This window comes from Chaetura pelagica, unplaced genomic scaffold, assembly GCF_000747805.2.
Source record: "Chaetura pelagica isolate M959 unplaced genomic scaffold, ChaPel_1.0 scaffold109, whole genome shotgun sequence".
Classification (NCBI taxonomy): Eukaryota; Metazoa; Chordata; class Aves; order Apodiformes; family Apodidae; genus Chaetura; species Chaetura pelagica.
The window spans coordinates 3,645,186-3,658,315 of record NW_009970725.1 but is presented as its reverse complement, the minus strand read 5'-3'; the positions used below and the strand labels follow the sequence as shown (position 1 = coordinate 3,658,315).

The window sequence follows — 13,130 nt, the reverse complement described above, 5'->3', positions numbered from 1 at the left end:
GACTAGTAAGCACAGCTGGGAAAAAAAAAAAAGTTATGTACTTTCTGGTGTACGTGAAATGTAGTCTGGACTAATGTAAAAAATGCTACCTGGAGCTAGAAATCCTGTCTTGTTTTTGTTCATAGGCAATTGCACCTACAAAAGCTAATTTTTAGAGATAGAAGAATTGACATACTGACATTTCAATACTAGAGTTTTCCAGTGCTGTCAATGACTTCCCTATATAGCATCAAAAAATCCTTACATGTATATGCTGATCATTTTTACTGTAGGCAAACCATCACAGAAGCTATTAAACAGGAAGCACGTAGGACAGCATTTCAGCATCAGAGGGGAACAAGAAATAGCACTTGTTAGCACCTTGCATCCAAGCTAATCAAAGCAGTTTACAGACTTCACTGAAATTAGCCTCACCACAAATCTGTCAGTCAGGGGAATGTTATTACCATTATTTCCCAGATGGGAAAGCAGTGATAGAGGCACAGGTCATTAAAAGGCACTGACAGAGTTAACAGTACTGCTCTGCTAGCTGACACCCACTCCCATACTTAACCACTAATACAGCTTGGATGCTGTAGCAATCCAAATGAGCTTTCTAAACATTCACATGTACATCTACAGGGATCGTTTGAGCAACAAGTGACATTGGTTTGAACATAGCTATTCCTCTCCTGCTGGAAGAACTTCACTAAGAAGCCTTACACAGACAGGGATGAAACTTGCAGACCAGCTGTTTGCCTAATGTCTTAGTGCTGAGCCAACTTCTTCTCCCACAACCTGTTTTCTAGGGGACAAAACAGATGCACCACAGCTGGACCACCATCTCTGAGTTGTTCTCAAACTACTGGATTCTGATTATGTTTACAGCAATACATCTGCAGCCATTAATTCAAATACTATATTTCCATTAAAACACATATTTGAATATTTGTCAAACTTCTTTTCAATTATGTATATTTGGCTGTACCTTTCATCTCATGCTTGTAACAGGAAGTTCAGAAGACTGGGACTGTGTTCTTCAGGCTGTAAGAGCCTGGCTATCTAGGAAATAGATAAGCCAGCCCAGAAATCCCAGCACTGGGGCCTTGGCAGTGCAATGAGCCTGTTACTGCTTCTACTCATTTGTGCAATGAAACCACCACTCACCATGATGCCCTGGTCATGTTTCTGAAGAGGTCCACCCCAAAGTAGGACTGTAAGCCAATCAGGAACTTAGCTAAGGACTGGCTGTGGGCTGATAATATACTTCACATTACTGAATGTCCTTCCCAAAGAGGAAACCCCAAACTGTATTTTTTTAAAGAGTTAAACTCATGTGACAACAGCTCGTGCTCGCTGTATAGGCACAATGCTATATCCATTACCATGTATGATGTAGAGGTGGTAGAACTGAGAAGGTCTGTAATTACTGGTCTAGTATTGTATAGCTACTCGGACTAGCTCACATCCCGCCTCAGATCCAAGTGTTGGTGGGAAAACTGTTTATGGCTTCAGATAGCATAACAATTTTTGTTAATACCACAAATCAAATGCAGCTAAATGACATTCTCATGGGCACTATTTGACTGCTTGGCTCGCTGAAGGCCTTTTTATTCCTGCAAGGCAATGAATCTCTGATGCTGACAATTTGCTAGGGAGTGTTCTTTCTTTGCAAATGCGGGAAATATTTCTGAATTACTTTTAGGGTTATGCTATTTCACATTCAAAATCTTGGCAAAATACATTTGCCTTGAGCTCTGTTTTTCTATTCCTGTAATATTATGAAAACACTAAAAAAAAAAACCAACAAAAAAACCCAAAGCTGAAACAGGAATGATAAATACTTACCACTTGGCTTATATCGTATCCCCAAGGAAGAAAAAGAACTCCTGTGTTGTATTTCTCCCAGTGTGAACACATAAAGTTAAACAAGACAATGCTTAAATATATATACATTGTATATACAGAAACTCCAGTCTTCCCATTGTCATGGGAACAGACAGAAAAAAAAGAAAGCACAAAAATGGAGGTAGCCCAGCTATCCAGCCCATGGTCAAATAATTCTCCCAGAGGAGTACTGGACTGAGTCCTTCGAGCATGTTTCCCATCTATGGAGTCTAGAAGGATTGGGAAAGGAAAAGAAATAAAGAATTAGAGCACAAAAAAGGAGTAACTTTCTTCACACTGACTTCACTACTGCCATATATAACATATGGGAAAAATACACTGAAGGCAGCAAACTGAAGCACAAGAGTCCCTTCAATACCAACATGTTAGTGTTGCTCATAAAATATTTGCCTCAGTTACCAAGCAATTTTTCTGTCCCCACCTCAGCTATTACACTAAATGCCATGCTTCTTACAAGCTTTAGAAAGATACTAACAATTATTTGTCCCCAGGGGTCTTTAAACACTTTTGTGTCAGTTCCTGCAGCTTCTCAGTGAAAATGCTGATAAGAGTCCATAGAGCTTGTTGCTTGTGTGTTGCTGTTGTGGACCCTCTGAGATGTCAGACTGCTTGTGGGGTAGATACACCAAAACATTTATGTTGCCTGATGCTAAATGCCTCAATGACTAACAGTTACATGGCAGCCTCAAGGAGCAAATTCCACGAAATGCATTTGGGTGTATACCTACATAAAGATATTTTAGAGTCTTTCAGTTGAAGTCTTAGGATACAGGAGTCAGCACTGTGCTCAGGTGGCTAGGAAGGCCAATGGAGTATATCAGGAACTATTTGACTGCTTGGCTCGCTGAAGGCCTTTTTATTCCTGCAAGGCAATGAATCTCTGATGCTGACAATTTGCTAGGGAGTGTTCTTTCTTTGCAAATGCGGGAAATATTTCTGAATTACTTTTAGGGTTATGCTATTTCACATTCAAAATCTTGGCAAAATACATTTGCCTTGAGCTCTGTTTTTCTATTCCTGTAATATTATGAAAACACTAAAAAAAAAAACCAACAAAAAAACCCAAAGCTGAAACAGGAATGATAAATACTTACCACTTGGCTTATATCGTATCCCCAAGGAAGAAAAAGAACTCCTGTGTTGTATTTCTCCCAGTGTGAACACATAAAGTTAAACAAGACAATGCTTAAATATATATACATTGTATATACAGAAACTCCAGTCTTCCCATTGTCATGGGAACAGACAGAAAAAAAAGAAAGCACAAAAATGGAGGTAGCCCAGCTATCCAGCCCATGGTCAAATAATTCTCCCAGAGGAGTACTGGACTGAGTCCTTCGAGCATGTTTCCCATCTATGGAGTCTAGAAGGATTGGGAAAGGAAAAGAAATAAAGAATTAGAGCACAAAAAAGGAGTAACTTTCTTCACACTGACTTCACTACTGCCATATATAACATATGGGAAAAATACACTGAAGGCAGCAAACTGAAGCACAAGAGTCCCTTCAATACCAACATGTTAGTGTTGCTCATAAAATATTTGCCTCAGTTACCAAGCAATTTTTCTGTCCCCACCTCAGCTATTACACTAAATGCCATGCTTCTTACAAGCTTTAGAAAGATACTAACAATTATTTGTCCCCAGGGGTCTTTAAACACTTTTGTGTCAGTTCCTGCAGCTTCTCAGTGAAAATGCTGATAAGAGTCCATAGAGCTTGTTGCTTGTGTGTTGCTGTTGTGGACCCTCTGAGATGTCAGACTGCTTGTGGGGTAGATACACCAAAACATTTATGTTGCCTGATGCTAAATGCCTCAATGACTAACAGTTACATGGCAGCCTCAAGGAGCAAATTCCACGAAATGCATTTGGGTGTATACCTACATAAAGATATTTTAGAGTCTTTCAGTTGAAGTCTTAGGATACAGGAGTCAGCACTGTGCTCAGGTGGCTAGGAAGGCCAATGGAGTATATCAGGAATAGTGTGGCCAGCAGGAGTAGGGAAGTAATTGTCCCGCTGTACTCAGCATTGGTGAGGCCACAGCTCAAATACTGTATACAGTTTTGGACCACCCACTGCAAGAAGGACACTGAGGTGCTGGAGTGTGTCCAAAGAAGCTGTTGAAGGGTCTAGAGCACAAGTCTTATGAGGAGTGGCTGAGGGAATGGGGGTTGTTCAGTATGGAGAAAAGGAGAATGAGGGGAGACCTCATCGCTCTGTACAACTATCTGAATGGAGGTTGTAGGAAGGTGGGTGTTCATCTCTTCTCCCAAGTAACAAGAGATAGAACAAGAGGAAATGTGCCAGAGAAAGTTTAAATTGGATATTAGGAAAAAATTTCTTCACCAAAAGGGTTGTCAGGCAGTGGAACAGGATGCCCAGGGAAGTCATGGAGTCACCATCCCTGGAGGTGTTTAAAAGATCACAGAATCTTAGGGGTTGGAAGGGACCTCGAAAAATCATCTAGTCCAACCCCCCTGCCAGAGCAGGGTCACCTAGAGCACATCACACAGGAATGCATCCAGGTGAGTTTTGAATGTCTCCAGCGAAGGACACTTCACAATCTCTCTGGGCAGCCTGTTCCAGGGCTCTGTCACTCTCATAGTAAAGAAGTTTTTTCTGATGTTTACGTGGAACCTCCTATGTTCCAGTTTGTACCCACTGCCCCTTGTCCTATCACTGGACATCACTGAAAAAAGCCTGGCTCCATCCTCCTGACACGCACCCTTAACATATTTGTAAACATTGATGAGGTCACCCCTCAGTCTCCTCTTCTCCAAGCTAAAGAGACCCAGCTCCCTCAGCCTTTCCTCATAAGGGAGATGTTCCACTCCCTTCATCTTTGTGGCTCTGCGCTGGACTCTTTCAAGCAGTTCCCTGTTCTTCTTGAACTGAGGGGCCCAGACCTGGACACAATATTCCAGATGCAGCCTCACCAAGGCAGTATAGAGGGGGAGGAGAACCTCTCTTGACCTACTAACCACACCCTTTCTAATGCACCCCAGATGTGCAGATGTAGCAATTAAGGATGTGGTGCAGTGGTGGACTTAGCAGTGTTAGGTTTATGGTTGGACTTGATGATTGTAAGGGTCTCTTCCAAACTAAATGATTCTATGATTCTAGGAATACTTTACTGTTAAGGTAAGTCATGTGCTGATGACTTTAATACTTGAAAGTGCTTGAAAGATGCCCAGACACTGTACTGGATCTAAGGATGCAGCTGGACAATATGTTTTGTGTCGATCCAAGAGTTCACAGCTGGTGGAAAGACAGCAAACATTACATTTTCCTCTGTATCACAGAACAGAGTTGGCACTGTGAAAGCTACAAAAAGCAAGGGAGATGGCATAAGTGAAATCAGAGAGAAGGAGGAAGGGGGTATAGCAGCTGTAACCTTTCTTAGATGTATTATCAAACCATACCCTTAGATTCTTCTCTGAGACAGTACCGGTGAGAAATAGAAATCTCTTCTTCTTAAAGTTAAGTGTAAATACACAGGATGAACCCCTCAGGGAAAAGTACACAGAACAAACCTTACTGAGTATTTATTGTTATTCTGAATCTCAAAATAACATGGACAATTTTCTTCTTTTTCAAGTTACTTGGAAGGTACTGTAGCTAAATAGCATTAGTAACCCAAAACTGACTAGAGCTACAACTCAGCAGAGTGAGACTGAAGACTCCACAGCTGCTATAGATCATATGCTACTTACTTCTCCAGATTATTTGGCAGCACTCTTGAGTTTTGTTTAACGTAAATATACTTCAGGGATCTAAACCAGGAAAACATGGGATTTCATTTTCTGCAGATTTTAGACTATCTCCCAACTGTAGTACCTAAACAGCTGTAAGATGTTCTCCACTCAAATAGAAATCTCTTGAGATAGTTCTCACTAAAAATTAAAGATCTCACAGAAGATTTCAAATATGGTTTACCCCCTTCTAGAGCTGCATTCTCTCTCCATTAACACTGCCATTGAATTGCCAGCATCTTACTGAAAATGCAGAAAGAAAAACACGTGTATAAGCTTGAGGTTACTTTAATAATGTTTTTATTAATGTAGAAACTCTTTAGTCTCTTTTAGATGCTTCTGAGACTTAACTAGTAAACAGGCATGTAAACAACCCTAAACAGTATATGGGCTTTCATATTTCCAGAACATCTATCCCAAATCAGAGTGAATTCAGTTACAGGGGTAATTCTTTTTTAATAAGAATGAGAGAAGATTGGTCTTTTCACTCATAAACAATTTTACATTGTCACAAAATAGTATTCACATTAGCTACTAAAATATGTACATCAATGAATGAATGGGTTTCATTTTGTAGAAATGTTTTACTAAAAACAGTGAGGCTTATAATGGTGTCATGAAATACAGTACTCTAATTATAAAAGACATGGGGAAAATTGCAGGTTCTGTATAACACATGTAAAACTGGATTTTCACAAAACTTTACCCACATTCTCCATGTGGTTTCACTAGCTTTTTAAGAGACTGAAAGTATTTTCTGGTCTAGGTTTCTGTTTAAAATAATTCACACCAACACTGGTGTATGTTCAATAGTGGACATATGCTTTCCAACACTTCCACTGCTTTAGAATTTTTATATTATGATTTTGTCTCATAAAGGTTCATAAATCTTCAGTTTTACTGAAGTTTATGTAACTTTTAAACAGTGGAATTCAAAACAACAGCAAAGAACATTCCACTGTACAGGAAGGGAAAAGATACCAAGCCACCTTAACAAAGAGGGAAAAAGAGCAGCACGTTAGGGAATTTCGAGGGAGTAATTGTGTCATTAAAAAGAAGCTGAGGGAGATTAAAGCTGCATATTTGGTTAGTTATTACGGCTCTTTGCAGTATCTCAATGGGAAAACTGGCCATACAGAATTAAATCTGAGACTAAATACTTCATGAAGTGGCTTGGACAGCAGACACAAAAATCTACATATACATCAGTTCATTATATCTTTGACTGTTAGCACCAAGTATTATGAATTACAGGCCTCACTGGCAAATCTACATTAAGAACCTCAGAAGCTGAATTTCCAATTAGTTTTCTTGGGTGCCATGCAGTAACAGCTCCAACATGTAATTCTTATATATGAAACAACAGCCACTTCATTAAATTCTCTACAATTACATAAATGGTTTTCACAAAAGAAACTGGTGCTTCTGCTAATGATTACAGAGAGCTGTTAGAGAAATCTGATGGGAATGAGCTTTGGAAGAGAAAGCAAGAAAGCCATGCCAATGTCTCACTGCCAGGTCTGTATGGGTTCAGGTCTATGTCTTCACAACACCTTACAGCAAGGTGAAACTTACCTAAAATACAGTCATGGTAGGATATAAAAGTAAATACAGAACATGAAACTGAAAATGAGGTAGTGGTGTTATGGGGGAAAAAAACCAGCACGGCAAAAAACAAACAAAAACCCCCTTCATCTCCATAGAGATAAAGGCTCAGACCCGTTACCACATTCATACCATAGAATCATAGAATGGTTTTGGTTGGAAGGGACCTTAAAGATCATCTAGTTCCAAACCCACTGCCATGGGCAGGGACATCCCCCTCTAGACCACGTTGTTCAAAGCCCCATCCAGCCTGGCCTTGAACACTTCCAGGGAGGGGGCAGCCACAACTCCTGTGGGCATCCTCTGCCAGTGACTCACCACCCTCACAGGAAATAATTTCTTCCTAATATCTAATCTAAATCTACCCTCTTCCCATTTAAAATCACTACCCCTTCTCCTATCACTACATGCCCATCTCTCCTGACACACACAATAAGCACTGAAGTGCCTAACAGGTTAAAAAGCAATGTTACACTCATTTTTCTTTTTCTATGCTTTGCCCTTTATTTTCCACAACTTTGGAAGCACCCTCTGCTAATGCCAGTTTTGCAGACAAAGATTTTTGTAAAACCCAACAACTGCTGCTGTGGAAGAATTTCCATTGTTGCTCTAAAACAATTTAAACTTTCAAGAGAGATAAGAGCAACAGTCGTTTAACCTCTAATACATAATTTAAAATTCTGATGTATGGGAGGGGTTCAGTTTTCTGGATTTTTTTGGGGGGAGAGGGGTTTAATCTCAGAGAATTGTTTTGGAGTGAGATCAATAATTTATCCACTACACCTCCTCATCTCAAGATCAGCACTAGTCAGCTAATAGATAGAACTATATGAATATGTCAGATGTGTAAATTGTTTCATTGTACGTTACCTAAAGCGTAAGCACAAAAGGTGGTAAAAGCACTGAACAGCCACACCCAGGTGGGAACAAGCCCAGGACTGGTACCTGAAATAAATCAGGCAGTGAGTGAGTGTAACAGTGGTTAACATCAAAGACATCCACCGAGATACGCAGATATAGATATATAGATATATATGAACACACTGCCACTGATCAGCCCACTACATCACACAGATTGAGATATTTGGGTTTTGACCTGCAAAAAATGTAGGTCATCAGTGAGTTCTACCAAAGGAGCAATGAGCTGGCTTGAATATGCTTATACTGTAAAGGAGAGAAGTGAGAGTTTTTTGGTCCTGAAATGACTAATATTTCACAAAATAATGAGAGTAACTAGGCAAAAAATTTCTCAGGTCACGGGAAAACTACTCATCAACAAATTAGTTAAGGTTTATGTAATGTCTAAATACAAAAAAAATGTAGTTGTTCAAGCATGATTATTAGCACCATTATGGGTTTTGTATAGCACTTCTACCATACAGATCTGAATAGCAAATTTTTGTCCTTAGGCCAGGACAGATATTAGCAGCTTTTTTTTTTTTTTTTTCCCCCTTAAAAAAAGGAAATTAATCTGAAAAAGAAAGCTGAATTGGGCAGAACTCAAGAGTTCTGTTATTGCTCAGCTGATCACAATAACCCATGGTTATTGTTGCTCTTTTAAAGAAATCAATCCTTTTTCCCAAAGAGCATTCTATTTAAATTAAACATAATCCAATATGGGCTCTGCCAGCACTAGGAACAACTGTATCTGCAAAGCCATCTCAGGTTTCTGGCATTTGGCAACAAACACAGGGAACACTTGCACAGAGGGATGTGTCCTTGCTGAACAGGGAGCTGCCAGTACCTAAAGCAGTGCCCTGACCACCTTTTCCTCAGTGCCTCATCTTGCCACTCTGAAAGCAAGGATGGCAACTCCTGACTCCTAGCTGCAAATTTTCAAACTGTAGAATGAAAACCAGCTGTCCAGGAAATTAAGTCTTTTATTTCTGATCCTAAGTATGGGATTGATATATGATACCCAAAAGGCTCATTAGGTTGCACGAACGTTTTCAATCAATTGAGAAATGGTGGGCACAGTTCTTGCGTGGAATTGAGGATAGGCTTGCATATAGAAATCTCAGCTCTAACAGACAGCTCTAACACCACTATTTTAAACATCTTCAGGTGCAGTCTGTATCTATCAGGAACGTGTCAAAATAAAATTATCCCATTAAAAGATCTTTGCTGGATGCTCTTTTACAACAGACCTTAGTAAGTATCAGCTGCATTGATAAAAAAACCCAAAACCACAAGTGTTTGATAGCTACATATCAAACAGGACATGCTGGTCCTGAAAACTTAATGCTCATACAGGATTATTTTTTAACCAAAACTGCTAACAAGTATCCCTGCTTCTAAAATTATTATATATGTACCAACAGCTCACGCCAAAGGTTACCTCCTGAATCTAGCCACAGGCTTAAAAAAAATCCAGCTGCAATTGTTTCAGGAAAGAAAAGTGTTAGGTCACCTCCAAAATGTCTACTTGAAAAAAAAAAGCAAAGCTTTTTCTATATTAATCACCTGGGAGATGCCTACTACTTACTGTAGGCTGAGCTGGTCTGAGAAGTCCAAAACTGAGCGTGCCCTGTGCTCAGAGTCAATCAGCTCAAAAAAGCTTTGACTTGGTCTGGTATGAGATGCAACAGGGACTTGGACTTAGAAATCAAAAATTTAAAGAGGCAGTTGTTTAAAAACTGCTTCTTCTTTGTCTAGAAGCAGTCTCGAATGGAAGGGTATGGACTAATGAAAGGGGAATTAACTAATTCAGGCATGGATTTAAGTATTGGGAAATGTGAAACCAATGAAAATGTTATGAAGAACATTAGGGTGCTCTTTGGCTGTGCATTTAAATCCTGGCATATACTTCAAATAAAATGAGGTATTACCAGAGACTTCAAGTAGCACATGCTGAAATCCATATTTGTGGATGAAATTAAATAACCTTTTCCAATAAAATTACCCACATTTTTAATGTCATGTGTGACGTCAGATCCTCCTATATATGGACATGGAGCCTCATTAACAGAAGGAGTGGAAGATGCAGGTATTTGATACTTCCCTGTAACCCTCAGAAGCATTACATAAGCAGCTCTGTAATTCTGAAAAATTACAACATGAGGATATTTACCTGAGGCAGTGTAATCCCAGTCATAAAAAGATAGTAGAAAGTAATTAACTAAAATCATAACAAATCCAGAGAAGGTTAACAGGTTGGGAGCAATCCACAAAGGCACTATCTGTTAAAAAAAGAAAGAAAAAAAATCTAAGAAAATATCGTATTTCAAATTATAAGTCCTGTTTTAATTAAATATTTTGTATTTTTTATTAGGAAAGGAGAAGTCTGAATACGACATCCAGATTTGTGCATATTTTCTCATTTTCAAGTTAGAATAAATACAGTTTTAACTTCTGAAATTTACTGTCAAATGTAATTCTTTTGCCTGATCTTTAGAAATGCTCTAAAATGTCATTTTTAAATGCCATATTACATATGTTACACACTATCCTTATACTCTCAGTCACCAAGGAAAGCTTTTTGTGATTTTGTGTATCTCAGCTGAAAGAAGACTGCAGCACCACAGTGTGGTAACTCAGCATCCACGTGGCAGAGATTTTTAAACACTTTATTCCCACACTAAAACAAGGACATTTCCTCTTCTAAAATATGGCAACAATTTCCATCTCCAAACATCAAGAAAATCAGACACTGAGATTACAAAGATCTCTTGTGAGAAGCAGCTCCCCACTTCTCTGGATACTCACATTTCTGCAGGGTCTCCCTCTTTAGCCATAAATTATGAACACTCCATTAATTCATTTTACTTTGTAGAGTGCTGAAAAGGACTCTCCCTTTTCACCTAAGCCTCTAAATCTTTGCCCCTTTAACCATTCTCTGTTACCCATCCCCAGTAGCTTTAAGCTGCAACAAAGATCCATTCCAGTAACACTCTTCCCAAGTAACACAGTTTCTCAAAAATATTTCCTGAAATACGGTACACAGCTTCCTACATAATTTTTATACAGACTTTATCTGCAGAAATACCGAATAGCAACCACTACTGTCACTCAAACATAGTATCAGTACATTCAAAATATAAAAATATTGGAGGCTTATAACCTTTGGACACTCTTTGGAGTGTTTAAGGACTGTAAATGTATGCGAAGTACTTCAGTGTTATAAAATATTACAAAATAATATTAAAGAAAAGTAAGTTAATTAAGTGTGGGTAGTAATAATAGTTTTGAAATAAAAAGTTTTAATGGCTTTGGACTAGCTAGGTGGACAGACAGATAAATACATATGTACAGCTTTGCATTTCCTCTACCCTATGACTACATTAAAAATTTGCATGTGAAACTTGAACACTTGGACTGATTAATTATCCTGATGAAATAATGTTTTTCTACTACAGAACAATTAATAACATTCAGGAGACACAGTGCAACTGATAATGCACAGAGTAAACATTCAAAAATCAGATAAAAATTCCTGAATATTTTCCAGTTATATTCTTCAGATGTTTTCTTTAATAACATTGAGGAAAATATTAAATCTGTTTATTGCCTTTCTTATGACCAGGATTTTATCACTCGTTTTAAAATACTGTCTGGCAGCTCTTACAGTATTTAAAACACATCATGGAATGCATACAGATGCAAGAAAAAAAAAAAAAAATTAACCTACCTATCATTTGTGTCTTCAAAAGCCCAATTCTAAACCCCCAAGAACAAGAGGCAGCAAGTGTTGCCTGAAGCTGCTTTGGGAGAACACCTCAAGGAGGAATCCCTTCATTGCATGCCCCCCCTGCATGCTCAACATGCAGTGACTGTGGCACATCTCCTGATTTTGCTACCTGGGGATGCAGAAACCTTGTAAGATTGAGGCTGGGTATGAATCTCCTGCTGTGGAATTTATCTGATGGCTCCGACCTTATGTGAAGCAAGAAGGATGGATGCTGAAGAAATTTTATACTGGTCTAAAGCATAGATCGAAATAGTGCATTAGGACAACCTGTGGATCAACCTTTTACATGGATTCACAGATGCCAACACATTTATTGCTTTAAAATGATGGATTTTTCCTGTATGATTCATAAGAATTTTTTACTATTAAATAAAGTGGGGCACCATAAATGAATGATTTCTAGCTAGGCTCAGCATTCTAAATACTATATCATTATTAGGTTATTACAGGAAATTATTTATGCTTACGCAGTGCAAATCTGAACACATTATTTTAACCTACTTTTTTGCTAACATCATGTATTTTAAGAAGGAAACCATCCAAGTATGTTGCTATATTGGCAGTCCCTTTGGCTAGTAGAGACACCATAAAACACAGTCACGGGAGACCTATCCTTAGGAAAACAGAGCCTTTCCTGCAGTTAAAACCCCTAAGCATACTCTTTTGGTCCTTATCAAAGCTAGTTTGTCTAGGTATTTGGATTGTATACCAGTTGCAAAATCCCTTTTGTTACATTTAATGCCCCTTATTCTTTTGGTCAGCATTGCACTACCATCATTACCTATCTCACAAATCAAAAATTACAGAGTGTTAAAGATTCAGCTTCTTACACATGTTGGAAAAATACAGCCTGAATTTACTAGTATCCTGTTGAAGGCTACATTGCAACCTTTATTATCTAAGCAACAGACTGGACAAGTGTAATACACCAATGAGCTACATGCCTAACATAACTGGAGGTGCCACTGGGGACAATCACATCTGCTCTCTGGCAAAACCATTTGTGGGAAACGGTTCTTCTTCCCCACACAAGTCTAAACAAAATGCCAGGTGTGGTATAAGGCAGGAAGGATGGGCAACAAGTGATGCATTGCCCCTGCTAGTTACTGCCCTAACTCGGGGCTCGTGGATGTTAATTGGCTTTGGACAGTGACACTGACTGGAGAGGGGGGTCACTGGGGTATAAAAAGTGGCAAGTTC

The 13,130-nt window shown here is 38.9% G+C and overlaps 1 protein-coding gene across 1 annotated transcript in view; it reads right to left on the bottom strand.

The window, feature by feature from the left end:
• Positions 1–13,130, bottom strand: part of LOC104396912 (ethanolaminephosphotransferase 1-like) — a 39,672-nt gene that overhangs the window by 23,427 nt on the left and 3,115 nt on the right. The window contains exons 2-4 of the mRNA XM_010006815.1: positions 10,314–10,422; positions 8,114–8,188; positions 2,982–3,250 (exon numbers count right to left, since the gene is read on the bottom strand). Of these exons, the coding sequence (XP_010005117.1) occupies positions 2,982–3,250; positions 8,114–8,188; positions 10,314–10,422 (453 nt within the window). The remainder of the gene's footprint in view (positions 1–2,981; positions 3,251–8,113; positions 8,189–10,313; positions 10,423–13,130) is intronic.